A 27,597-nucleotide genomic window follows, 5' to 3' on the forward strand; every position below is an offset into this window, starting at 1 on the left:
CTGCAACATGTCCAGCAGTGAGGCAGAGGCCATGGCCAGCCCCAAGGTGGAGGCGGAGGAATCCCCGCAGCAGGTGAGCAGAGTCACAGGTAGAGGGTGTGATGGGACCCGGCCCAGAGGGGACCAAGAGGGGTGTCCCCAGCTAACAGATCGGGCACTGAGCACCGGATGCTGAGCACCATTGGTCCTGAAATGCCCCCCCCATCCCTTGCAGCCCAGCGTGGGGGAGCGCATGGCCAGCTTGCCCCTCATCAGCTCCACATGCCAACTGGTGTCCACCGCCTACAATGCCACCAAGGACAGCTACCAGCCCGTCAAGACCGTGTGCGAGGCGGCTGAGAAGGGGGTGCGGACCCTCTCGGCGGCCGCCCTCAGCGGGGCCCAGCCCATCCTCTCGAAGCTGGAGCCCCAGAGTGAGTGGCATTCCTCAGCACCCCAGCACTCCTGCCCCTCTCAGTGCACCTCACCTGTTACTTAGGTTTGGGGGGGGAGGGTCTCCTTCATCCTCAGATCCATTCCCTAATACTAATCGTGGGTGGACATTGAGACGTCCCAGATCTCCCCACCCAGCACGGACACCCAACCCTGGGAAAAGGGGGCGGCACAGGGCAGGGGTAGAGGCAGTGGCTTCAGTTCTGCTTGCGCATCTTTTCCAGTCAATTCGGCCAGCGAGTATGCCCACATGGGCTTGGACAAGCTGGAGGACAATATGCCCATCTTGCAGCAGCAGCCAGAGAAGGTACCTGAGAGGGGTGTCTTGGCCTTTGGCAGCCCTCCTCCCGCATCCCACCCTCCAGCTCGTTCTCAGGTGTGGTGGGCTCGGCAGAAGGGGGACTTTAATGAGGTGGACACACATGTCAGCCATATCCAGGTTGCTCTCCCTATTGGGCTCACCTACCCCATCCTCACTCCCATCCAGCTTCCTGCGGCTGATCCAGGTTCGCTCAATATCCCAAGCCACACCCCAGAATTATGATTCTGAGACAAAGGAAATGAAGAAGCCATCGACCCCAGGGCTTTTGCACACACTCTCCCAGCTCCTATTCTAACCCTCCCTAGACAGATTCCCCTCTGTACCCCCTCACAGGGAAGGTCTTTGAAGCTGGTACCCTTCTCCAGAACTTTCTTCACTCTTTTGTTTTCCGCTTGGGCTTCCCAGGCAGGGCAGAAATATCCAATGTCGCCTGGGTGGCAAAGAATTCAATGACTAATTATAAGAAATTTGCTCATTTATTTATTTTGGGTTTTTTGGGGGAGAGGTCACACCTGGCAGTGCTCGGGTTACTCCTGGCTCTGTGCTCAAGAATCTCTCCTGGTAGGCTTGGGGAATCCTATGGGATACCAGAGATTGAACCTAGGTAGGCCATGTTTAAGGCAAATGCCCTCGCTGCTGTGTTACTACTTTGGTTCTTTGTTCATTTGGGGCTCAAGGGCTGCTCTCAACTCTGTGCTTGGGAGTGGGGGCTTTGCTCCCATTATGCTGGACACATACACACACGCCTTATTGCCAGGGATCAAACCTGGGTTGGTGGGCTGGAGCGGGTAGCACAGCAAGCAGGCACACACACACACACACACACACACACACACACACACACACACACACACACACACACACACCTTATGTCAGGGATCAAACCTGGGTTGGTGGGCTGGAGAGGGTAGCAGAGCAGGTGCCTTGTTTGCCTTGCACAAGGCCAACCCAGCACCCACTGGGGTTTGATCCCCGCCATCCCATATGGTCCCCCCAGCCTGCCAGGAGTGACTTCTAAGCACAGAGCCAGGAGGAACCCCTGAGTGGTGCCAGGAGTGGCCCAAAAACCAAAATAAAAATAATCCAAAACAACAACAAAAACTTGGGTTGGCTCTCCCCCTCCTTTGTTTGTTTGTTTGTTTGTTTGTTTGTTTTTGGGTCACACCTGGCAGCGCTCAGGGGTTTCTCCTGGCTCTATGCTCAGAAATTGCTCCTGGCAAGCTTGGGGGACTATATGGGATGCCGGGATTCGAACCACTGTCCTACTGCATGCAAAGCAAATGCCCTACCTCCATGCTATCTCTCCAGCTGGGTTGGGCATTTTCACCTCTGGACATCCCCGCCCTCCTTTTCCTAGCCCCTGCTCCCTCCCGTTAATTTCCTGGATGCCCCTCTGGTGATCTACCCAGAAAACCCAGGTCATGTACTGGCAGTGTGTGTCCTGCTTCTGACATTCAGCTTCGGGTCTCAGGGGTCACCTGCTCCCTCCCGTTAATTTCCTGGATGCCCCTTTGGTGATCTACCCAGAACACCCAGGTCATGGACTGGCAGTGTGTGTCCTGCTTCTGACATTCAGCTTCGGGTCTCGGGGGTCAGCACATCCATCATTGTCGGGAGTGGAAGAAGGTTCCATTGTATTGAGGACAAAGCCCTTTCTTTCTCCATTCATCTGCCGCCTCAGATGCTTGGCCTGTCAGGGTGCTAGAAGAGAGGGCTGCAGCACTCCTTTTGAGGGAGGTCATCATTTCTCAGGGCCCAGCCTTGCTCTCAGCTCCCTGCCACCTTGCACCATCTGATTCCTGGCTCCACCTAGCACAGGGCACATGCAACGGAAATGCCCAGGCCTCTTGCCTGCAAAATGTCACCCCGCTCTGAGACTTCCCTCCATGGTGGCCTATGTCTGTCCTGAGCTTCCACTGCCTCTCGTACGCCCCCTATTAGGGCTAAAGCGATACACAGCTGGGAGGGTGTTGGCCTTGCAAGTGGCTGACCCCTGGGTTTGATCCCTGGCATCCCATATGGCCCCCCTGAGCCTGCCAGGACCGATTTCTGAGTGCTGAGCCAGGAGGAGCCCCTGGGCGTTACTGAGTGTGGCCCAAAATCCAAAAGTAGAAAAAAAAGTAATGCGGGGTTGGTTTCAGCCTCAAGCTCACTTTAGATCTTTTTATGGGGAGTGTTGGGGTTTTGGGTCACACCCAGCCATGCTCAGGGGTTCCTCCTGGCTCTGCACTCAGAAATTGCTCCTGGCAGGCACAGGGGACCTTATGGGATGTTGGGATTTGAAGCACCATCCGCAAATGCCCCACCTCTATGCTATCTCTCAGGTCCTCCACCTTAGATCTTGACTTTGACCTTGTCAATGGCCCACGTGGAGTCAGAACCCAGGTGCTAATGCAGCCCTGTGTCTTGCAGGTCCTGGCTGATACCCGGAACCTGGTGTCATCCAAGATGTCGGAGGCCCGAGAGGCCGTGGTCAGCGCCAAGGACACAGTGGCCAGCCGCGTGACGGAGGCCGTGGGTGCCACCAGGGGCGCCGTGCAGAACAGCGTGGACATGACTAAGTCCGCCGTGACCAGTGCCAAGGACACGGTGGCCAGCTGCATGACAGAGGCGGTGGGTGTCACGAGGGGTGCCGTGACCAGCGGTGTCCAGTCAGTCATGGGTTCCCGCGTAGGCCAGGCGGTGCTGAGCGGTGTGGACACGTTGCTGAGCAAGTCGGAGGCGTGGATGGACAACCACCTGCCCATGACAGATGCTGAGCTGGGTGAGTACCACCCAGCACCCACAATGTTCTGGAAGCGGCCACCAAGGGCGCCTGTGAGCCGGTACATGCCCACCCTGCTCTTTTCTCTTTGGCCATAAGAGGGTGCCCTTGAGGGGCTAGAGAGATAGCATGGAGGTAGAGCATTTATTTGCCTTGCATGCAAAAAGAAGGTGGTTCGAATCCTGGCATCCCACTTGGTCCTCCGAGCCTGCCAGGAGCGATTTCTGAGCATAGAGCCAGGAGGAACCCCTGAGCGCTGCCGGGTGTGACCCAAAAACCAAAAAAAAAAAAAAAAAATTTAAAGAGGGTGCCCTTGTTTTGTTTGTTTTTGGGCCACACCCAGTGACACTCAGGAGTTCCTCTTGCCTTGGGAGACCATATGGGACACCAGGGATTGAACCTCGGTCTGTCCTAGGCTAGCACGGGCAAGGCAGACGCCTTACCACTTTGCACCACCACTCCGGCCCCAGAGGGTGCCCATTTAGTATTGACTCCACAACTCAGGCTACCATGACCTTTGTACATGAGTTGGGACTCGTCCTTAGAGGGCGCCCTGTCACACCCCTCTAGATCCATGCTCAAAACACAGCTCTGTGGCCCCCAAATAAAGATATTCCCAGGGTAGGGGCTGGGTAGGTGGCGCTAGAGGTAAGGTGTCTGCCTTGCAAGCGCTAGCCAAGGAAGGACCGCGGTTCGATCCCCTGGCGTCCCATATGGTCCCCCCAAGCCAGGGGCGATTTCTGAGCACATAGCCAGGAGTAACCCCTGAGCATCAAACGGGTGTGGCCCAAAAACCAAAAAAAAAAAAAAAAAAAAAAAAGATATTCCCAGGGTGATTTTTGTGGAGGGGATAGAGGCAAAAATAAAAAAAATAAAATAAAAAAGAACTGGCTGGAGTGATAGGACAGTATGGAGGGTGCTTGCCCTGCAGACTGCTGACCTGGGTTTCATCTCCAGCATCCAGTAAAGGTCCCTTGAGTACTGCTTGAGCATTGCTGGGTATGGCCCCAAATGTAAACAAACTAGAGGAGCTAGAGTGGTGGCATAAGCAGTAGGGCATTTGCCTTGCACACACTAACCTAGAACAGATTGTGGTTCAATCCCCTGATATCCCATATGGTCCCCCAAGCCAGGAGCGATTTTTGAGTGCAGAGCCAGGAGTAACCCCTGAGCATCAGGATTTACTCCTGGCTGTCAGCTCAGAAATAGCTCCTGGAAGGCACGGGGGACCATATGGGACACCGGAATTCGAACCAACCACCTTTGGTTCTGGATCAGCTGCTTGCAAGGCAAACACTGCTGTGCTGTCTCTCTGGGCCCAAGCTGTGCTATCTTTCCAACCCCAAGAGATGGCCATTGGGCCCGGAGAGATAGCACAGCGGCGTTTGCCTTGCAGGCAGCCGATCCAGGACCAAAGGTGGTTGGTTCGAATCCTGGTGTCCCATATGGTCCCCCGTGCCTTCCAGGAGCTATTTCTGAGCAGACAGCCAGGAGTAACTCCTGAGCACCGCCAGGTGTGGCCCAAAAACCAAAAAAAAAAAAAAAAAAAAAGAGATGGCCATTGTAAATCCCTCAAAAAAGGGGGAAAATTTTTTTTTTTGTTTTTGGGTCACACCTGGCAGTGCTCAAGGGTTTCTTCTGGCTCTGTGCTCAGAAATCACTCCTGGCAGGCTTGGGGGACCACATGGGATGCTGGAACTCGAACGACGTTCTTCCGCATGCAAAGCAGTCCAACCTTCATGCTATCTCTCCAGCCCCGAAAGGGAAAATTTTTTTTAAAATCCTTCAATCACACTGGGCAGTTGAGGGCCGGCCACTATAAGGCCTGTGTGAATGGCCCAGGGTGGTGTGAGGAGTCCGAGGGCCCCAGAACTCCATCCCTGGGCAGAGCAGATGTCTCACCACCTCCTCCAGGCCAGTGGGGTGCCTGTCCGGCCTCCTCTCCCCTGCCCCAGATGGGTGGCCAGGGTGGGAGGGCGGCTGGGGCCCTTCCTCCGGCCCTCATGGCTCCATCCCACCCCCTGTCCGTAGCCCGCCTGGCCACATCCCTGGACGGCGTGGACATCGCGTCTGTGCAGCAGCAGCGGCAGGAACAGAGCTACTTCGTGCGCCTGGGCTCCCTGTCGGAGCGGCTGCGCCAACGGGCCTTCGAGCACTCGCTGGGCAAGCTCCAGCGCAGTCGCCAGAGCGCGAACGAGACACTGCAGCAGCTGACCCAGGCGCTCAGTCTGGTGAGGGGCCCCTGGGCCAGGGTGTACCCCTGGGGTCTCCCCTGCGCACCCCTCAGGATTTCAGTTACCTCCCCCAAGCCCCAGAAACAAAGAGTGGGTTTGTTTTGTTTTGTTTTTGCGTGAGGATCACATCTAGTGGTGCTCAGGGCTGACTCCTGGTTCTGCTCAGGGTTCATGCTTGGTAAAAAACTCAGAGGTCCCTTATGGAATGTTGGAGATTGAATTGGATCGGCTGCTTGCAAGGCAAGCACCCTCCCCTCTGTGCTTTAGTTCTGAACACCCTGTTCCCCAGTTTTCTTTGGTTTTTGGGTCATACCCCAAAAACAGCAGCATTCAGGGGTTACTCCTGGCTTTATGCTCAAAAATGGCCCCAGCAGGCTTGGGGACCATAATAGATGCTGGGATTGGAACCCCTGCCTGTCCGTCCTTAATTGACTGCATGCAAGGCAGGGGGACCTCTGTCGGGGGATCGAACCTCGGTCCTTCCTTGGCCAGCGCTTGCAAGGCAGACACCTTACTTCTAGCGCCACCTCGCCGGCCCCCCTTTCTTTCTTTCTTATGGAACCCAGGACTCATCTACATACAAGCCATTGTCTGACAGTCTCTGCTCTGCCATGTGGGCTCAGATCTGTAGCACTTGGAAGGAGCCAGAGCCTCCCCCCTCCCACACACACACATCGTCTCAATTAGGACCCTCACTCCCTCTTTTTATTTTTGTTAATTTTTTGGGGGGGTCACACCCGGCAGCGCTCAGGGGTTACTCCTGTCTCGATGCTCAGAAATCGCCCCTGGCAGGCTCGGGGGACCATATGGGATGCCGGGATTCGAACCACTGTCCTTCTGCATGCAAGGCAAACACCTTACCTCCATACTGTCTTTCCGGCCATGTTAATTTATTTTTTGAGTCACACCCAATGATACTCAGGGCTGACTCCTGACTCTGTGCTCAGAAATCACCCCTGGCAAGCTTGGGGAACCCTATACGGTGCCGGGGATCAAACCCAGACCAGTTATGTTCAAGGTCAGCAGCCTCCCCACTATGTTTTTACTTTGTCCCCCTCATTTCCTCCCGGGATTCTCCCTTGGACCCTGCTCCTCCTTCACTCACTCCCTCCTCCAGATGGAAACCGTCAAACAGGAGGCGGGTCAGAAGCTGGCAGAGGGGCAAGAGAAACTGCACCAGATGTGGCTTAACTGGCACAAGAAACAGTTCCCAGATGCGGAGGCAGTTGTGGACAAGCTAGAGGTACCCAAATTTGGGAGGAGGGAACCCCCTTCCCCACCTTCGATCCATGGGTCAACCTGTCTGGAAAGTCCCTCCCTAGCTTCCTTCCCATGAGAGTTTTTAGGCTATTAGGACACCACCTCTAGGCAGCCTGCCTGGAGTGCTGCTGGGTAGGTGACAGATATGACTTCGGAACAATGGCCTCTAGGGACACATCCCTCAGTCATAGTGATAACTTTGGGGGTGTCCCTTCTTCACCCAAGCCTAATGCCCAGGTCCAAGCCTGATCTCACGTGTTCACTGCGAGGGTTCACTGATAGAGCCTGTGTGAGGCCCCGGGTTCCATCCCCCCAGCCCTGCCCAAACCAATCCCAAACCCAAAGTCATTCTCCGAATTTGGGTTTTTCTTCGTTTGGGTTCCAACCTAGCAGTGCTCTGGACTGACTCCCAACTCCCCATATTTGGAAAGAGGAAACGGAACATCCCTAAGGAAACCCGTTTTTTCCCCCAGTCTGCACCCCACTTCCCCCAGTCCTGACGCCCACACACTCACTTCCTGTCTGGGAGGGACCTGCTCTGTTCTGGGCCCTTCCATCCCCAGGGAAGCTGGGGAGGCGGGCCATCCTGGGTTCCGGAGTGCCCCCCAGTGTGATTTTCCGAGAGGGGGGGTGCCCAGGTTGTAGGTGGGGAAACGGGGAGGGGGGCAGTGTGACCGTTTGTCTCTCCACCAGCATGGTTCCTTCCCCTCCAGAGATACGGAAGAGATACTAGGTCATTTGCGTTTTGAGGAAACACCAGCCAGGTGCCCTTTCAGTGGCCACCGAATGTCTGGGCATTGGGGCCTCTGGTGGTAGGGTGGGGGGTAGCCCCCACTTCCCACATACAACGTCATCCTGGCTCTTTTTGGTCTTGGTTTGGCTTTTGGGGCCGCAGTGCTCAAGGAGTCCCCCTCTGAGCTCTGCACCGGGGAATTCTGGAGATACTCTAGGGTTGGGGACCCTGTGGGATGCCCGGGATCGAACCCGGGTCAGCCATGTGCAAAAGCAAACACTCTCCACAGTACTTTTTATGATTTGCTTGTTTGTTTGTTTGGGGGCCACACCCACGGGTGCTCAGGGCTCACTTCTGGTGAGCTCTGGGGACCCTGTGAGATGTCAGGGATCGAACCCGGGTCTGTCGTGTGCAAAGCAAGCGCCCTCCCCACTGCTGTCCTGTCGCTCAAACTGCATGCAATGCCAGCACCCTTCCTGCTGTCGTCAGTTTCTTTTAGTACCAGGGTCCTGCCTTCCCTTCCCTCCTGGGAGCCCCAAGCCCCTTCCTCCGGACACCCCCTGCACCCTCTCCCAGCAGGTGGAGTCGGAGACGCTCGACATGACCAGGGGCCTCACGCAGCAATTGCAGACCATGTGTTCGGGGCTGGGCCCCAGCGTCCAGGGGCTTCCGATGCAAGCCAAGGAGCAGCTTCGGCATGTGGGCAGTCTGCTGGACCACCTCCAGGCCACCTTTTCAGGGGCACGTGCCTTCAGGGACCTGCCCGCCAGTGTCCTGGCCCAGAGTCGCCAGCAGGTGGCCGAGGCCCGAGAGGCCCTGAACCACATGGTGGACTACGTGGCCCAAAACACGCCCATCATGTGGCTGGTGGGGCCCTTCGCCCCCGGAATCACCGAGAAAGCCCCCGAGGAGCAACAGCCGCAGTAAGGGTGGGTGGCAGCCGTGGACACTCCTGGGTAACCTCGCTCCCTCCTCAGGAGGCTTCAACTCTTCCCTAATTTGGGAAGTTGGGGTCCTCAAAACTAACCCCCCTTACACATATATATACACACACACAAACACGGGTTGGAAGAAGGTTTTGAGCCCCTCCTTATCTATCAGGGTGACGGCTCTGGGGAGGTGGTGTAAATTTCTCTTTCTAGAATATTCTAGATGGTTCTTTTCTTTCTCTCTCACACACATAAGCACATATACACAGCTTGGAAGCAACAGATTCTGAGTCCCTCCTGAGATCTCTTTATGATAAGAGCTCTGGAGGTTAAATTCCTCTTTCTAGAATGTTCTAGATTTTTTTTTCTTAAACACACACACACACACACACACACACACACACACACACACACACACATATACACACACGGCTTGGAAAAAGCAGGCTCTGAGCCCCTCCAAATCTACCTATAAGACAAGGGCTCCAGGAGGGGGGGAATCATGGGCCCGGGGAGACCCCAGACCCTGCTCCAGAGCAGCCTCCTGGGGACCCTGCCATTGTAGTCTGGCGTAATAAACGATCCACAGCTAAGTACAGATATGTGTCCATGTGTAGGGTTGTACATGGGAGTGTTCATGACTGTTGCATGAAGTGTCCAGGCATGTGTTGTGCATTCACACTATCCCCTACTATTTCAGCCCCCTATTCCCACCCCCGCCAGCATCTCCAGGTTCCTTCCTGTGCTTCTCCCAGGAGTGTGAGCTGCGGGGTGTGGAGGGAAGAGGAGCCCCATGTCTGAGCTCGAGAGGCTCAGGTTTGTTCCCCAGCACCCCGTGAGCCTCCGAGCACTGCCTGAAGAGTGTGACCTCTAAGCAGAGCTGGAAGGCGTAAAACTTACTGTGGGCCAACACTTCAACCACAAGACTTGATCTGTGGTTTGTTGGGTTTGGGGCCATACCCAGCAGTGCTCAGGACTGACTCCTGGACCTGCACTCTGGGATCACTTCTGGCAGGGCTTGGGGACTTTATGGGATGTGGGGGATTGAACCCTCATCAGTTACATTCAAGGCAAGTGCCCTACCCATTGTATTATCTCTCTGGCCTCCTGGCTGGTTCTTTTTTTTTTTTTTTTTTTGTGGTTTTTGGGTCATACCCGGCAGTGCTCAGGGGTTACTCCTGGCTCCAGGCTCAGAAATTGCTCCTGGCAGGCACGGGGGACCATATGGGACACCAGGATTCGAACCGATGACTTCCTGCATGAAAGGCAAACGCCTTACCTCCATGCTATCTCTCCGGCCCCCTGGCTGGTTCTTGATGCCGGATTTTTTCTTTTTGTTTTTTTTTTTTGAGCCACATCCAGTGGCGCTCAGAAATTGCACCTGGTGGCCTAGTGGCTGGGTTCGAATCCCAGCATTCCATATGATCCTTTGAGCCTACCAGGAGCAATTTCTGAATGTAGAGCCAGACGTAACCCCTGAACGCTGCTGGGTGTAACACAAAAACAAAACAAAGGAAATCGTGCCAGGCAGGCCCTGGGGACCTACCCACTGTACCATCACTCCAGCTCCATTTATGCCAATTATTTTTGTTTTGTTTTGGGGCCACACCTGGTGTCGCTCAGGTGTTCAGCTTGGCTCTGCACTCAGAAATCACTCCTGGGGGCCAGGAAGGTGGCGCTAGAGGTAAAATGTCTGCCTTGCAAGTGCTAGCGAAGGACGGACTGCAGTTCGATCCCCCGACGTCCCATATGGTCCCCCCAAGCCAGGGGCGATTTCTGAGCTTATAGCTAGGAGTAACACCTGAGCATCAAATGGGTGTGGCCCAAAAACCAAAAAAAAAAAAAAAAATCACTCCTGGCTTAGGGGAACCATATGGGATGTGGGGGGATCGAACAGTTGGCTTCGTGCAAGGCAAATGCCCTTATGGCTCCAGCCCCCTGATGCCAATTTTTGATGTGTGGCAGGCTGGGTTGGCACAATGATCCAATGCCATTGGGCTCAAGTGCTTGTGAACTCCAACTCCACACTAAGTAGCCATGGGGTGGGGGACATAGTGATAGCACAGCAGGAAGGGTCCTTTCCTGGCATATGGTCGACCCGGGTTCCATCCCCGGCATCCGCTATGATCCCCAAATATCGCCAGGAGTGATTCCTGAGCACAGAGCCAGCCCTGTGCATCTCCGGGTGTGGTTCCCAAACGAAAAGTCCTGGAGGGTGCTCCTAGGGATGTGGAGGTTCGAGTCCCCCTCCCCTTCCTCTGGGGTGACGCAGGCCAGACTCATTTAGAGAAGAAGCCCCCAAGGGTTAGTCAGAGTGAGACTGACCGATCCCACCCTGAAAAAATCCGTCAGTTCCTCTTCCAGCTCTGCCCAGGCTCTTCCTGCTGTCCCCTCCACCCCCACGAGACAGGTTGGCCTTCGCGACGTCATGGGCTGACAGAAACTGAGGCACAGCTCAACACACTTGCCTTCGCTCCTTAGCCTGTCAGGGTTCAGGGAGGCTCTGGATACCTCTGTTTCTGTCTTTACCTCACCTCTGCGTGAAAAAAAAAAGTTGTGTGTGTGTTTTGGGCCACACCTGGTGGGGATCAGCGGTTACTCCAGGCTGTGCGCTCAGAAATTGTTCCTGGCAGGTTGGGGGCTCATATGGGATGCCAGGAATCGAACTGGTTTAGCCCTCTGCATGAAATCTTCTTTTTTTTTTTTTTTTTTGCTTTTTGGGTCACACCCAGCAGCACTCGGGCTACTCCCGGCTTTACCCTCAGAAATTCTCCCCCGGCAGGCTCAGGGGACCATATGGGATGCCGGGATTTGAACTGCTATCCTCCTGCATGGAAGGCAAAATGCCTTACCGCTGTGGTATCTCTCCGGCCGCCCCAAAATATTTGTTTGTTTGGTTTGGTTTTTGGGTCACACCCGGCGGCACTCAGGAGTTACTCCTGGCTTTGCATTCAGAAATCGCTCCTGGCAGGCTCGGGACCATATGGGATTCTGGGATTTGAACCACCATTTGTCCTGGTTCAGCTGCGTGCAAGGCAAACACCCTACCACTGTGCTATCTCTTCGGCCCCCTGAATAAAATCTTAAGGCTGGGCCAGAGCCATAGAGCAGCAGAGAGGGCGTTTATCTTATACACAGCTGACCCGGGTTCAATCCCCAGCATTCAGGGTTCCCCCAGTGCACCAGCGGTACCCGTGAGCACTCTGGGTGCTGGGTATCTGCTCTCCCCCCAAATCCTTCTGTTCCTTTGAATCCTTTGACTCACCCCCAAAGACCCATGAAACTTTCAGCGACACCCGGCGGTACAGTTGCTCCTGGCAGGCTCTGGGAATCATATGGGATGCTGGGGATTAAACCCAGGGCCTTCCAGAGTCAACAGCATGCAAGGCAAACGCCCTATCGGTGTGCTATCACTTCTGCCCTCTTTTTCTTTCTTTTCTTTTTGTTTTTTTGTTTTTTGTTTTTGGGTCACACCCGGCAAAGCTCAGGGGTTATTCCTGGCTCTATGCTCAGAAATCGCCCCCTGGCAGGCTTGGGGGACCATATGGGATGCCGGGATTTGAACCAGCGACCTTCCGCATGCAAGGCAAACGCCTTACCTCCATGTTATCTCTCCAGCCCCTGCCCTCTTTTTCTTATTTCTGTTTTTTTTTTGTTTGTTTGTTTTTGGTTTTGGTTTTTGGATCACACCCAGCAGCGCTCAGGGGTTACTCCTGGCTTCATGCTCAGAAATCACTCCTGGCAGGCTTGGGAGACCATATGGGATGCCGGGATTCTGATGACCTTCTGAATGAAAGGCAAATGCTTTACCTCCATGCTATCTCTCCAGCCTCCTTATTTCTATTTTGGGTATCCGGCATCCAGCCCAGAGCCTCCTATAGGGGAAACAGGCACTGCAGTTCCATCCACCCCTTTTAAAAATTTAGTTTTGGGGGCCCGAGTTTGCCTTGCACACAGCCAATCCAGGATGGACGGTGGTTCAAATTCCGGCATCCCATAGGATCCTCCAAGCCAACAGTGATTTCTTTTTCTTTTTTTTTGGGGGGGCCCACACCCAGTGATGCTCAGGGGTTATTCCTAGCTATGCGCTCAGAAATCGCCCCTGGCTTGGGGAACCCTCTAATATGCTGGGGGATGGAACTAAGGTCTGCCCTGGATCAGCTGCATGAAAGGCAAATGCCCTACTGCTGCACTATCGCTCCGGCCCCTATATATGTTTTTTGGGGGGTCACACCTGGTGATGCTCGGGTTACTCCTGGCTATGCGCTCAGAAATCGCTTCTGGTTTGGGGGAGTGTTTGGGATGCAGGGGATCGAACTATGGTCCATCCTAGGCTATCTCGAGCAAGGCAGGTGCCTTACACCTTGAGCCACTGCTCCGGCCCCCAGGAGTGATTTCTGAGTGCCTAGCCAGGAGTAAACCTTGAGCGTCACCAGGTGTGGCCGAAAAAGAACAAACAAAGAAAAATTTCGGGAGGAGCACAACAGGTGCTCAGGGAAGTACAGGACACCAGAGACGGGTCACACCAGCGATTTGGGACCACACACAAAGTGGCCTCTTTCTGTCAAATCCCCGGCTCCCAACAGCTACTTAAAAAACATATTTTCATAAACGGATTTCAACATCATGGACTTTCTTTCAATCTCTATTTGTTTTTATGTGGCTTAAAATAAAAATTAGAGAAAAAAAAGGCTGTTGGAGAACAGTCTTCCAGTCTCAGGTACTTGCTGTGTTTGGGACCATCCCTGACAGTGCTCAGGACAGACTCCTGGCTCAGTGCTCAGGAAGACCCTCTGGGGTGCGAGAATGGAACCTTTGGGCCTACCTGACCAGCCACTTTGAAGAGGAAATCTCTGCCCTTTTGGGGAGCTGAGAACTTCCCTTCAGTTCCTGGGCGTCCAGTCTTGTCCTCTGACTCCATGAAAGTTGCACGGAATTTCTCTCTGGCTTGTCCTGGTCCCCCCCCCCCCAATTTTTCATCTACACCCCCATTGCAGGCCTTTGGGGGTGTCCCTCTAGAGACCAGTCCTCTGCTCGGTTCCCAAGGCTTGGTGCCCTTGGCTCGTGGAGGGACCTAGAGGGGACTTTCCCCAGACAGGCCTCTGGGTGTGGGTGATCTCACCAACGTCCTCCCTCCGCCCTCCTCCTCCACCCCTTCTTCTTCCTCCTCCTCCTCCTCCCTCCTGGCCGACTCTGGACAGACGCGGAAGGAACCTCCTTGCCTGCCTTGCAGGCCTGGTGAGAGCTCCCCCGGCGCTGCTGCCTCCTTCGGAGCCTGGTAGGTGGAGAAGGGGTGCAGGGCTTGCGGGAGGTGGGGATCCAGGGGGCCAAACAACACCTCTCGCTATAGAAATGGGGCGCCCCTGCCCCCTTGCAGCCTGCCAGCAGGTTTCCAAGCCCTCCCAGAGAGTTGAGGACTCCTGGGAAGGTGATCCGGAATGTCCGGCCCACAGCGGCCTCCGATGCACCTTGTGCACCCCAAATCCCTGGTGACCCCATTCCCCTGTACCCTAACCTCCTCCCAGAGAACCCCAGGACACTTTGAATTCCTTTGCAACACCCCAAATCTCTCTCCAACAATCCAGGCCTTTTTTTTTCTCTTTTGGACACATCTAACAGTGCTCAGCGTTGACTCTGGCCCTGTGCTCAGAGGTCATTCCTGGCAGGGCTCAGGGTACCCTATGAGGATGCTGGGAATTGAACCCCAGTGTGCCAAGTGCATGGGAAGATCCCCTCCTTTTTACCTTCAGCTCCCCTCATTCCTAATTACTACCCCCCCTCCCTGACTTCCAAGTCTCTCTGCCACCCCTGCCTTTTTCCCTCACCCCATTCCTTTGCCTAGTTTCTAATGACTCCACCTGGAACTCACGTTTTCCAGGAGATGGTGGACCCCCCACTTCTCCCCAGTTCTCTTCCTCCTGCCGGACCTGGTGATGTAAGATCCAGCCCCCTAGCCCCACCCTCTTTTGGGGAGACATCGGCCCAGGGCCTGGCCCTGCCCCTCTCAGTGCCAGCCTGCCCCAGGGCACCCACATTCTTGCCTCTTCCTGGAACTAGAGCTGGGGGCTGGGAGGGACACCTCCCCACCAGGATAACCAACGGTCAGGTTGGCATTTTGGGGGTCTGGGGGCAGGGACAGGCTCACAACCTACCTGTGCCTCTGTCCTTGGCTTTCACTGATTCACTCATTACTTCACTCCTTCATTTCCTTGTTCACTTATTCATCCACTCCTTCACTCTTCACTCTTTTTTGTTTGCTTTCGTTTTGGGGCTATATTCCGCAGTTCTCAGGGGGTTCCTCCTGGCTCTGAACTCAGAAATTGCTCCTGGCAGGCTCTGGGGATCTTGTGGATGCTGGGGGCCGAACTCAGGTCCATCCCAGGTCGGCTGCGTGCAAGGCAAACGCCCTACCGCTGTGCTATCACTCCGGCCTCTCATTCACTCTGTCATTCCTTCACTCCTTTATTCAGTCCCTTAGTCTCTCATTCTTTCATTCCCCCATTCACTTATTCATTCACTCCTTTGGTTAGTTTTTTTTTTTTTTTTTTTTTTTTTTTGGTTTTTGGGTCACATCCGGCAGCGCTCAGGGGTTACTCATGGCTATACATTCAGAAATTGCTCCTGGCAGACTCGGGGGACCATATGGGATGACGGGATTTGAACCACCGTCCACTGCATGCAAGGCAAACGCCTTATCTTCATGCTATCTCTCTGGCCCTTCCGTCAGTTCTCTTCCCCTTCCTTCCTTCCTTCCTTCCTTCCTTCCTTCCTTCCTTCCTTCCTTCCTTCCTTCCTTCCTTCCTTCCTTCCTTCCTTCCTTCCTTCCTTCCTTCCTTCCTTCCTTCCTTCCTTCCTTCCGCCACACCCGGCGTTGCTCAGGAGTTACTCCTGGTTGTCTGCTCAGAAATAGCTCCTGGCAGGCACAGGGGACCATATAGGACACCGGGATTCTCCTGGCAGGCACGGGGGACCATATGGGACACCGGGATTCGAACCAACCACCTTTGGTCCTGGAATGGCTGCTTGCAAGGCAAACGCCGCTGTGCTATCTCTCCGGGCCCTCTTCTTTCTTTCTTTCCTCCATCCCTACCTCCTTCCTTCCTTCCCTCCCACCCTCCCTCCCTCCTTCTCTCTCTCCTCTCTCTCTCTCTCTCTCTCTCTCTCTCTCTCTCTCTCTCTCTCTCTCTCTCTCCCTCTCTCCCCCCTTCCTACCTCCATTCCCAGATATTTTCTGGACCTCTGCTGAACCCCTGAAGTCTGTTGGTGTCCACAATCCCCCTGGGCAGAACAGTGAAAGAGTGGCGGTGGGTGGGCTTGGTATGGAGGTCAAGTCCCTCCCCCACGCCCCCACACCTACCCAGCTACCCCAGGGTACCAGGAATCTACCCCAGGGTACCAGGAATCTAGGTACATAGTAGGTACTTTGAAACAGCAAGAATTCCAGCTGGCCCCTAATTTCAGAGCAAGTAGCTGTTTCTCTATGTACCTCACAGTTTTTGTTTTGGGGCCACACCCCGCAGTGCTCAGGGATCACTCCTGGTGAGCTCAGGGGTCTCTCTGGGGGATCGGGGATCGAACCAGGGTCTGCTGAATGCAGCAGACACCTTCCACACCAACCTGCAGCTCTGGCCCTCTGTGCCTCTTCAAATAGGCAGGTGGATGCATCGTCCTGACCGAGGGATTGTCATTTTTTTCCTTCTGTGACAGTTGTCATAAGTGATTGACAGGTTGGACGTATGTTCTAGCCTGAAGTTTCTGGGGACAGAGAAAGTTTTTTGGAGGGCTTAGCTTGTCAGCTCTCCCCTTCTATGCCTTGGGAACATATTTACTCAGGTGCCAGAAGGAGGCAACTGTGGGTGATGGGAGTCCAGACCGGCTTGTTGTGGAGTGACGAAAAGATGACAGCTCCATGTTCATGGAGTTTTACTGGCTGTTGGTGTTTGTGGGCACCGCCCAGGTGTCACCCACCCAGGGTTCAGAGTCCAGTCTGACAGAGGGATTGTGTCCCAAGGAGAAAGGACAGTTGGACGGTCTCCTGAGGAAGAGCAACCCTCCCCTGGGAGCTTGACCTTAAAAAGCAGGTGACTTCACGGGGCCGGAGAGATAGCATGGAGGTAAGGCGTTTTCCTTTCATGCAGGAGGTCATCGGTTCAAATCCCGGTGCCCCATATGGTCCCCTGTGCCTGCCAGGAGCAATTTCTGAGCCTGGAACCAGAAATAACCCCTGAGCACTGCCGGGTGTGACCCAAAAACCACAAAAAACAAAAAACAAACAAAAAAAATTTGGAAAAAAAAAAAAAAAAGCAGGTGACTTCTTTTTTTTGGGGGGGGGGGCACACTCATTTGACGCTCAGGGGTTGCTCCTGGCTACGCGCTCAGAAATCGCCCCTGGCTTTTGGGGGGACCATATGGGACACCGGGGGATCGAACGATCGAACCGCGGTCCGTCCTACACTAGCGCTTGCAAGGAAGACACCTTACCTCTAGACCCACCTTCCCGGCCCGAGCAGGTGACTTCTTGCACCAGAGCTATAGGAAGGCAGGAGGACTTTTGCCTTGCAAGCAGACGACCCGGTTTGATCCCTGGCATCCCATAAAATTCCTTGAGCACCACCAGGAGTGACCCCTGAGTATCGCCAGGTATGACCCCCCAAACAAAAAAAAAAAACAGTTGAGTTCAGCAGGGAAGGGTATTCACTGGAGGAATGGCCAGTGCAAAGGTCCTGGGGAAGCTCAGAGGGAACAAGTGGAATGCAGAGTTCTAGGACACCTGTGTGGTCTCCTCTTAAAAAAAAAAAAAAACAAAACAGGGGCCGGAGAGATAGCATGGAGGTAAGGCGTTTGCCTTTCATGCAGAAGGTCATCGGTTCGAATCCCGGCGTCCCATATGGTCCCCTGTGCCTGCCAGGAGCAATTTCCCAGGAGTAACTCCTGAGCACTGCCGGGTGTGACCCAAAAACCACAAAAAAACAAAACAAAACAAAACAAAAACCCCAGACAAATGGGATGTTGGACAATGTCACAATATTGGGTGAGGGTGGGGGGTGGTGACAGTTGCAATGCCCTGGAGCTGTGGAGATGCTAGAACTGAGGGTCTCTGGGCATCTGTGTCCCTGGAAGGGATGAGCTGGGTAGGAGCTGAGCGCCTTGTGCATAGCCATTCCACTACCCTCATGACCAGGAAGTACCTAACTGCAGACTGGCCTGGCCTGCTGTAGGGACAGTGTCCTTTGTTGTCTCTGCCCAGCTGGATTCTGGGAGCCCTGAGTCTCACAGAGTTGCTTTTGTTGGCACTTGGCAAGGAACTCAGCAGCACGGGGCTTGCCAGTGGGTTGCCAGATCTAAATTAACTGGTATGTGTGTGAATATGCGCCTGCCCAGCAGTGCTCAGGGCTGACTCTTGCCTCAGTGCTGACTCCTGGCTCAGTGCTCTTGGGACCATATGCTGTGTGTGCTGTGTATAAGACATGTGTCCTCCCCACTGTGCTATCACTCCTCCCCACAACTTGAATCCAGAATTAGACCCTGATTGGACCTTAATTTATTATTTCTGGGGGACACATCTGGCCCCCGATGAAAGTACTTGAATGGAAGGATCCTGCAGGAGCGATGGTACAGTGAGTAAGACACTTGCGTTGCATTGACTTGGGTTCAACATCTGGAACCCCATATGGTCCCCAGATCCCTGATAAGAGTGATTCCTGAGTGCAGAGCCACTAATGCTCAGTAAGTCCTGAGCTTACCGGGTGTGGCCCCAAAACAAGAAAGTTAAACATAAAACAGAAAGAAGGGGCCGGAGAGATAGCATGGAGGTAAGGCGTTTGCCTTTAATGCAGAAGGTCATTGGTTTGAATCCCGGCATCCCATGTGGTCCCCTGAGCCTGTCAGGAGCGACTTCTGAGTGTGGAGCCAGGAGTAATCCCTGAGCGCTGTCGGGTGTGACCCAAAAACCAAAACCAAAAAAAAAAAAAAAAACAGAAAGAAGTTAGAATGGAGCATTTGTCTTGCACGTGACCTACCTGGATTCTATCCCCAGCATCCCATAGGGTACCCCCCTCCCCTGCACCGCTCCAGAGTGATTCCAGAGCACTGCTGCACTGCCTAGTTGTGGCCCCAAAGAAATGACTCACCCAGCTTGGCCTGCTCTGGTCCCTCCCTTCCTTTCCCTGGGGCTTAATCAACAGCGACCTTTGCTCTGTAAATAAATATGAGGGTGTGGATGTCAAACCAACCCCTCTTTTTCTTTTTTTTTTTTTTTTTTTTTTTTTTTTTTGGTTTTTGGGCCACACCCGTTTGACGCTCAGGGTTTACTCCTGGCTATGTGCTCAGAAATCGCCCCTGGCTTGGGGGGACCATATGGGACGCCGGGGGATCGAACCGCGGTCCGTTCCGTTCCTTGGCTAGCGCTTGTAAGGCAGACACCTTACCTCTAGCGCCACCTTCCCGGCCCCCCCTCTTTTTCTTTTAAAATCAAGGGCTGAGGGCCAGAGAGATAGGACTGCGGTAGCACCAGGAGGAAGGCGGTTCAATTCCTGGCATCCCGTATTGTCCCCAGAGCCAGCCAGGAGCGATTTCTGAGTGCAGAGCCAGGAAAAATCCGTGTGCCACTGGTGTGCCCCCCCCAAAAAAAAGTGTAAAGTCATAGGTGCCATAGTAAGGCGGGTAGGACGTTTGTTTGCTTTTTATTTGTTTTTATTTTTATTTATTTTTTTTGTTTTTTGGGCCACACCTGGCGGTGCTCAGGGGTTACTCCTGGCTGGCTGCTCAGAAATAGCTCCTGGCAGGCAAGGGGGACCATATGGGACACCGGGATTTGAACCAACCACCTTTGGTCCTGGATCGGCTGCTTGCAAGGCAAACGCCGCTGTGCTATCTCTCCGGGCCCTTGTTTGCTTTTTAAATATCAACCCGGGTTCAATCCCTGACATCCCATTGGGTCCCTGGGCCTGCCAGGAGTAACCCCTGAGCACTGCCAGGTGCGACTCAAAAACTGAACCAAACCAGAGTCATAGATAGAAACCAGAGAGCCAAGGGACCTTGCAGAGGGTGCTTGCCTTACTGGAGGCTGACCGGGGTTCAATCTCCAGAATCCCCTAGGATTTCCCGAGCCCTAATCTGTCTCCTTTGATTTTCAGATGGGTCCCTGACACACCCTCCTTCCTGCAAGCTCACGTTGAGGGAGTTGGAGCATCCCAGGGGTGGACGGGGCAGCGAGGAACATGCGTTCGCGGGTGCGTTTGCGCCCATGGCCCACCCATCCCCGTCGCTGTCCGGGGTCTTCGCCATCCTGAGAACTGTGGGCGAACAGCGGCTCTTGCATCTGAAACACAAGCTGAAGAGTTTGCGCACCAACTGCCCGCGGGCTGACCTGCTCCTGGCCCTGGTGCTCCTGCAGCTGGGCCAGGACACCCAGGCCCGGGCCTGCCTGGATGCGCTGAGGGCCGACAAGGTGGCGCAGCTGATGGCGCACCAGTGGGCCAGCAAGGACGGGTCCCCAGTGCCCGATGAGCCCCCTGAGGTCTCGTGGGCCGTGGCCCAGCTCTACCACCTGCTGGCAGAGGAGAATCTCTGCTCGGTGCCCATGCGGGATGCCGCCTACCAGGCCGCACTGCACCGTCTGCGTTCTGGGCACCACCCCCAGCTGCGGGAGCTCCAGGAGGAGGCGCGGGCCCACTGTGGCTGGGATCTCACCGGGGACCTGGAGACCTTGCAGCCCCTGCGCTCAGACCTGGGCCACCTGCCCTCTTCCTCGCCTTCGCCACCCTCCAGGACGTGCAGCCCGGCACAGCCCATCGAGGGCCCACCGGGCTGGAGCCGTGGACGCTCCCTGAGATCCACGGGGAGCCCTACTTCCCTGGCCAGCCAGCTGTTGATCAGCCAGTCCCCTACCCGGCCCTTCTTGAGTCTGCAACGTGGCCCCGTAGGACCTAGCAAGTTGTGCATGGAACCTGAGCATGAGCCTGGGCCTGGGCCTGGGCCCACCCAGGATGGCGGCCAGGTGCCCGAGGAGATGAGCTGGCCCCCATCTTCGGAGCCCTCGAGCCCTCCACAGCCAGCCCCCCAACTTCCCGTGGAGGCCCCAGATGTCAGCCCCACTGTTCCACCGGAGCCCCCAGTCCCAGCCCATGCAGAGAGCAGCTGGCCTAGCCCTGTGCAATGCACCGAGGAGCCAGGCTGGGCCCACCAGGCCCCGACCGGAAGCAAACAGCCCCCGACCGGAAGCGAACAACCCCCGACCGGAAGTGTTAATATCAGTCCAGACCCAGACCAGAAGTTCGGCCTTAGTCCCAAAGGCGAGACCTGGACCTCCTCGGCTACTCCCGGTGCCCCCCAAACCTCCTCCCCGCCGCCTTCCAGGGAGACCCCAAGCGGGGTTCACCCGTTTCCCTTGACCCCCAGCCCTTCCCTGCCCACTTCGGCGGCCGCCTTGGAGCAGAAGTTCTATAACTTCGTGGTTCTGCACACACAGGCTGATGAGCGCGTGGCCCTGCGGGTGCGCCAGCACCTGGAGGACTTGGGGGTGCCGGACGGGGCGACGTTCTGCGAGGACTTCCAGCTGCCCGGGCGCGGGGAGCTGAGCTGCTTGCAGGACGCCATCGACCACTCGGCCTTCACCGTCCTGCTGCTCACGCCCAGCTTCAACTGCCGCCTGAGCCTGCACCAGGTCAACCGGGCCGTCATGGGCAGCCTGAGCCGGAGGGGCTGGCACGACAGCGTGGTGCCCTTCCTGCCCCTCGAGAGCTCCCTGGAGCAGCTCGGCCCCGACACGGCCGCGCTGCTCGCCGGCATGGTGTGGCTGGAGGAGCGCTCGCCCGTCTTCGACAGGAAGGTGGCCCGGACGTTCAAGCCGCAGCTGCTGCTCGCCCGCCGGGCCGAGTGGAGGAAGGAGCAGGAGGCCCGGGCCCTGCGGGAGAGGCACCAGCAGCTCCAGGCGGAGCAGCAGCGGATCCAGGCCTGGGCCGCCGACTACTCGACCTACTGGCAGAGCTACCAGGCCTTTTGCCAACAGATGCAGCAGCTGCAGGCGGATCTGGGAAAATACATGACCACCGGGCCTCGGGATCACCAGAGCGTCCCACCAGCCTTCCCGACCTGGCCTGGCCACCCGGCGCCGCTCCTGCCCCCGTGGCCGCCGGGCATCCCGCCACCAGCCTTCCCGCAGGCCCCCGCCTTCCAGCCTCACCAGTCTCCGCACCCCACCTTCTCACCAGCGTCACCCCAGAGCCCCGGGCTTCAGCCTCTGATCATCCACAATGCTCAGATGGTGCAGCTGGGACTGAACAACCACATGTGGGGCCAGAGAGGGGCCCAGGTCCCCCAGGACAAGAAGCAAGAAGCTGAGTGACTACACGGGGGTTACCCAGAGGGGCCTCAGTCTCATCTCTTCTTTCCCAATCTGTAGGGGGAACTCGGGGCTGTTTCAACTTTGAAGGCCATACGTGGAGAGAACTTTTTCAGGGAATACTGCGAAAGAAAGCTGATTTTCTGGGCTTTTCGGGGTGTACAGATTGGGTGTGGGGCTCACAAATTCCCATATTGGGTGAGGGAGATGGTAATGTGTTTCGATTTTCATAAATATTTATTGAATGCTTGTCCAGTGCCATTGTGATCAGAAAGACTTCTGCCTCTGATTTTTTTCCCCTTAGTTTTGATTTGGGGGCAAACCTGCCCATGCTCAGGGATAACTCCTGACTCTGCACTCAGGAATCACTGGTGCTTGGGGGATCCTATCGGATGCTGGAGATCGAATCCGGGACACCAAAGTGCTATCCAACCGGCCCCAGGCCTCTGATATACTGGAAGCTAAAGTCTCCTTTGGGTCCACATTAAGAGAAATAAAAAGCCAGAGGCTGACTCTTCCCTTGTGCAGCAAGAGCCGGAAATGGTGCTTATTCGCTTTCATCCCATTGGTGGAAGCAAAGGCCACACCCCCACTACCGAGCTTTCTGGGAAATGTAGTCTTCGGGCTCAACACATGCTTAGCAAAGTACTGCCGTGGGGCCTTTCATGCGATTGATCGAGTTCCATGCACACCACCAGGAGTGATCCCAGAGTGCACAGCTAGAAGTGAGCCCTGAACATTGCCGAATGTGCACTTCCCTTGCCCTCGAAAAATAAAAGAAACAAACACTGGCGTCTGTGTGTTTGGAAATAGGAAGAAATTGCACCTTTGCAGAGTTCTCTCGCCTTCTACTGATTCCTTTATTTAGACTTGTTTTGGGGTGAGGGTTTGGGCAACGACTATTTCTGGCTCTGTGCTTGGGGAACCGAGTGGAGTTTTTGACTCCAAAGGAGTGAACATACAAGGCTAGAGCCTTCCCTTCCACCCACCTCTCTGAGGAAGGAACCGAAAGGCCTAGCGAGCCTGAGAGGAGGAAGCTGTGGCAGGCTGTCCTTGCAAATCAGAACCTTCCAGAAGGCGAGGGCAACCCTGAGCAACTTGACTGCAGATCTGGCAACCCCTCACCCTGCACATCCCCGCCTCAAGCCCAGTCACAGAAACTGCTGTTTTCTGCTCATTGCTTGCCCTTCTCTTTCCCCAGCTGGTAGTTCTCAGGCCCCCCCCCCCCCCCATTCTCTCAGCTCACTTTCCACCTCCTGGGGTCCTCCCTATAGTTCTGAGCTGGGTCTCTTGGCTTCTCCCCTACCCTACAACCAGAATCCTTCTTTTCCTCCACTCGACCATGCCACTCACAGATCTGCCTCCAGTTCTGGCCTCCCCTAAGGTTCAGAATCAGGGTACCCCTTCACAAGTCATGCTGTGTCTGACTAATCCCTTCCAGATCTGATGCTTCAAACCTTTTTGGGTTTGATCAGCTGGAATGGGGGATGAGATCATGATTCATTGTCTCTGGTGGGCGATTAGTTCTCTTTTTTTTTTTTTTTTTTTTTGGGTCACACCCGGCGGTGCTCAGGGGTTACTCCTGGCTGTCTGCTCAGAAATAGCTCCTGGCAGGCACGGGGGACCATATGGGACACCGGGACTCGAACCAACCACCTTTGGTCCTGGATCGGCTGCTTGCAAGGCAAACGCCGCTGTGCTATCTCTCCGGGCCCGCGATTAGTTCTCTTAATGTTGCCTCAAACATCTGTCCAGGGGGGACTGGAGAAATAACACAGTGAGGAGGGCACTGGCCTTGCATGGTATGGACCCAGGTTTGATCCCCGGCATCCCACGAGATCCCCCGAACACCAACAGGAGTGATCCCTGAGATCTAGAGACTGGAGTAAGAAAAGAACATTCAAAATTGTTCAAACCGGGGGCCGGAGAGATAGCATGGAGGTAAGGCGTTTGCCTTTCATGCAGGAGGTCATCGGTTCGAATCCCGGCACCCCATATGGTCCCCCATGCCTGCCAGGAGCAATTTCTGAGCCTGGAGCCAGGAATAACCCCTGAGCACTGCCGGGTGTGACCCAAAAACCACACACACACACAAGCATCTTCTACCTTCTTCTGCTCCCTCTTGGGGCCACCTCCACATCTTTACCTACATGTGAAGTTCTGGGACCCCAGGACCCAGAATTCTCCTGGGTTCCCAACTGTCCTCCCCTCAATGGCCACTAGACAGGGTGAAAAATGAGTCCTGAGCCAGGGCCCTGTCCCCTTCTGCCCAGGGCCCCTACAGTCCTGCAGTGTGGGGAGTTTTCTGGGCCACCACTTTGGTGCTTGGGTGTCTCTAGGGCTACACTCAGGGGCTATGCGGTGCAAAGGATCAAGCCCAAGGGCCCACACATATGAGGCATGCATCCCTGAGCCATCATATTTTGGGGTGCCTACGTATATTTGGGGGGGGCAAACACGTGGTTGTTCCAGATTGAACCAGGTTCTTCAGCATCTTTTTTTTTTTTTTTTTTGTGGCTTTTTTGGGTCACACCCGGCAGTGCTCAGGAGTTACTCCTGGCTCCATGCTCAGAAATTGCTCCTGGCAGGCACGGGGGGACCATATGGGATGCCGGGATTCGAACCGATGACCTTCTGCATGAAAGGCAAACGCCTTACCTCCATGCTATCTCTCCGGCCCCTCTTCAGCATCTTCTAAGATTCCCTGAGCACCACCAGAATTCCTGAGAGTAGAATTACTGGTAACTCCTGAACATCACAGGGCGTGTCCCTCCCCCCAAAAGGAACTATTCCTGGCAGTGCTGGATGGTCTACTGGGCGCCTGTGATCAAGCCAGGGGGGTTGGCATTGAATAATATTAGTGAGTAGACCATGGCCAGAACCCTGGAGTGTCAAGGAACCCTGGAGACCTTCCCTGGAGGTGGAGTCTCATGGGTTGGGGAAGGGCACGTCACAAGTCTGTGCGGTTAAGCTGTGGAATCACCTGGGATATGTGTGGGAACACACAGGTGCTGGGAAGGCACCATGTCGCCAGGGGACGCCCTTGGGCAGCGGTGTCTGCTGGTCTCCTGCGTAAGTTTGGCCAAGAGGGCGGATTCCTGGCCCACCAATCACATCTTTCTTAGTGTGTGTAGAGCTCTGGAGCTGCTCCATGTTTGGTGTTCCAGGGCTCATGCCCTGTGCTAGGTACTCAAGGGACTCTACCATGAAAGGGCTCTAACCCCAGGCTTGCTGCCAGGGTAATGCAATGCCCGTATCTTGTCCCTGCTTCTTTCCAAATTGCGGCGTTTCTAAAGCACAAATCCAGGGTCCCTGTGGTTCGTCTAGAGGCCATCCCCGGCAATGCTCAGGACTGACTCCCGGCTCTGCACTCGGGGATCACTCCTGGTTAGTACTCAGTGGACCATATGGGATGCTGGAGATCGAATTAGTTGTGTGGAAGGCCAGCGCCTTCCCCACTGGACTATCACTCTGGCCCCTGGAAAAACCTTGTCTGTTCCTGGGATTGGAACCCAGATAGGGTGGACAGAGGGAGAGTTACACAGCAAATCCTGCCCGGTGCCCACGTCTCCTTCCAAGGGGATATTTATTTTTAACCGGCTCAGATAACCTGCCTTTTAATAGCGCTGGGACCTGGCCAGGGTGTTGTGTTTTCGGAAGTTAAGAAATGCTTCTCTGCCCAAGGGACAGCCAGGACTGGGGATGCGTATCGGGCTCCACACTGTGCTGAACTTGGGACCCAGCCCAGCACTGCTTGCCTTCTCAGCTGGCATTGAGGTGCCCAGAAGTCACCCTGTCCATGTCAACCTTCATGTCGCACCCTCCAAATCCCAAACATTTGTCGTTCCCAGAGATTGTTGCTGGTTAATTGCCCGAATTTTCTACTACTTGAATCACTTCATTTTGGGGGGAAATGGATGAATGGAGGCAGCGACCCAGATCTAGACCAGGGCTTCTACTTACAAAACTTTTGGTCCAGGAGCTGAAGGTGATAGTACAGCAAGGAGGGTGTTTGCCTGGCATGCAGCTGGTCCTCAGGTTCAACCCACAGCACCTCATATCCCCCCCCCCCCCCCGAGTCCATATGGGCTCCAGTGCTGTACCAGGAAAAACCCTGAGCAGTCAGGTATAGGCCCAGAACAATCAAGCCACTCACAGGCCTCCCTCCTCTTCAGCCCTACAAGTGTCCCTGGTCTTTAAGCCACTTCTGGTCATTTACTCATTCAACAAACACTCAGTGAGGGGCATAGTGCTCTTCTTTTTCTGAGTGCTAGGGACCCTGTGGGCCACAGGCTCATATGATTATTCTGCAGAATAAAAGGAAATTAAAGGTCACTGATCCCAGGGTTCAGGTGTTGACAGCTGAGAAGGAAACACACCAAGGGGTGTGTGTGTGAAATGTGTAATGGAAGCAATCTGGGAGCCTTCCTGGAAAGGAGGGCATCCAATCTGGCACTCCCCGTGCTGTTTGGAAAGGCTTGGACAGTTTGCTCTGGGGCCCCGGGAGGGAACATTCCTTGCTTCTGTACGACTGGGGTGTGCCCACCACGTGGGGGAACCACCCTCTTGGGGCTGACTCCAGGCCGCCGCTGTCTCTGGTGGAGCTATCTTTAACCCAGGCCCTGTAAACATAGCCCAGGAGACAGTCTTAGGTAGTTGCAGGGGTGTGGGGCAGGGGTGTGGTCCGAGCCCCAAAGCGGCCTGGTTGGGGACCCAGTGAAGTGGGAGCTATTTATTCACTGACCAATCGGGTACCCCACATTTACATGGAGACAGGAAGTAGATGAGTGAATGGCGTTTTAACTTCTTCCAATTTGGGTTCGGAATCAGTGGCCCTGCAGCCCCCCAGCTGGGTGACACGGGCCACCCCTCTGACCCGGCCCTCTGTCACCCTCCAAGCTGTGAGGCTGCTAGCAGGTAGTTTTCATTGTTTTGGGGCCACAACCCGTAGTAGTCAGGGATCACTTCTGGCTGACTCAGGTGCTCATATGGGATGCCAGGGGATCAAACCCGGGTCACAGTGAGCTACACCCCCAGCCCCTGGTTCCCCATTTTATGCTCACTCACACTCCTCTCTTGGGCAGTGCTGATCCATGTGAGGGGCGGATTTCCCTCCAGCCCGCTCCTGACTGGTCCAATCCAGATAACTGAACAGCCGACCCAACTCCCACGGCGGGGACCGGGGCTCGCTCCACCCCCAGCCCCCCAGCAAGGACCACCAGGGGGATGTCCATGGTCGCCATTTTAATGACATCAATTCGGAGCCGCTGAGAAGTGGGGCAGTGGCCCCCACTGCACTGGAAGGCAGCTAGCTAACACTGCAAATCCACACCAGACCTACTTTCTGCAGGGGTGGGGGCCCGGAAAAGCCGAGGGCCTGCTCCTGGCGCGAGGTCAGTGTGGGGTAGAGGAGCGAGGGGCCACTCCACTCTGGGACCAGAGGCCGGATTACTTAATGTTACCCACTCTGGAGACTGTCACTTATCTGGGCTCCAGCTTTTCTGGGGAGACCTGACTGGGTCCTAGGGAAGCGCGGAGGGCAGACACCCACAAAACCGCGGGCTGTTGGCTACCTGGGGCG

The 27,597-nt window shown here is 55.2% G+C and overlaps 2 protein-coding genes across 3 annotated transcripts; both read left to right on the forward strand.

Annotated features, from left to right (window-relative positions):
• PLIN3 (perilipin 3) lies at positions 1 to 8,822 on the forward strand. 2 transcript variants are annotated; one of them, XM_049788056.1, is made up of 7 exons: positions 1 to 73; positions 215 to 413; positions 657 to 739; positions 3,167 to 3,518; positions 5,550 to 5,749; positions 6,870 to 6,995; positions 8,322 to 8,822. In XM_049788056.1, the coding sequence occupies exons 1-7, from the start codon at positions 8 to 10 to the stop codon at positions 8,670 to 8,672; spliced, it is 1,377 nt and encodes a 458-aa protein (XP_049644013.1). In that variant the 5' UTR covers positions 1 to 7; the 3' UTR covers positions 8,673 to 8,822. The 2 variants fall into 2 exon arrangements, with proteins under 2 accessions (XP_049644013.1, XP_049644014.1); XM_049788057.1 differs by having other exon boundaries at positions 8,325 to 8,822.
• An 11,011-nt stretch (positions 8,823 to 19,833) lies between these two features.
• Positions 19,834 to 22,213, forward strand: TICAM1 (TIR domain containing adaptor molecule 1). The gene has a single exon (XM_049788309.1). The coding sequence runs from the start codon at positions 19,920 to 19,922 to the stop codon at positions 22,017 to 22,019; it is 2,100 nt and encodes a 699-aa protein (XP_049644266.1). The 5' UTR covers positions 19,834 to 19,919; the 3' UTR covers positions 22,020 to 22,213.
• Positions 22,214 to 27,597: the final 5,384 nt, after the last annotated feature.

This window comes from Suncus etruscus, chromosome 15, assembly GCF_024139225.1.
Source record: "Suncus etruscus isolate mSunEtr1 chromosome 15, mSunEtr1.pri.cur, whole genome shotgun sequence".
Lineage (NCBI taxonomy): Eukaryota > Metazoa > Chordata > Mammalia > Eulipotyphla > Soricidae > Suncus > Suncus etruscus.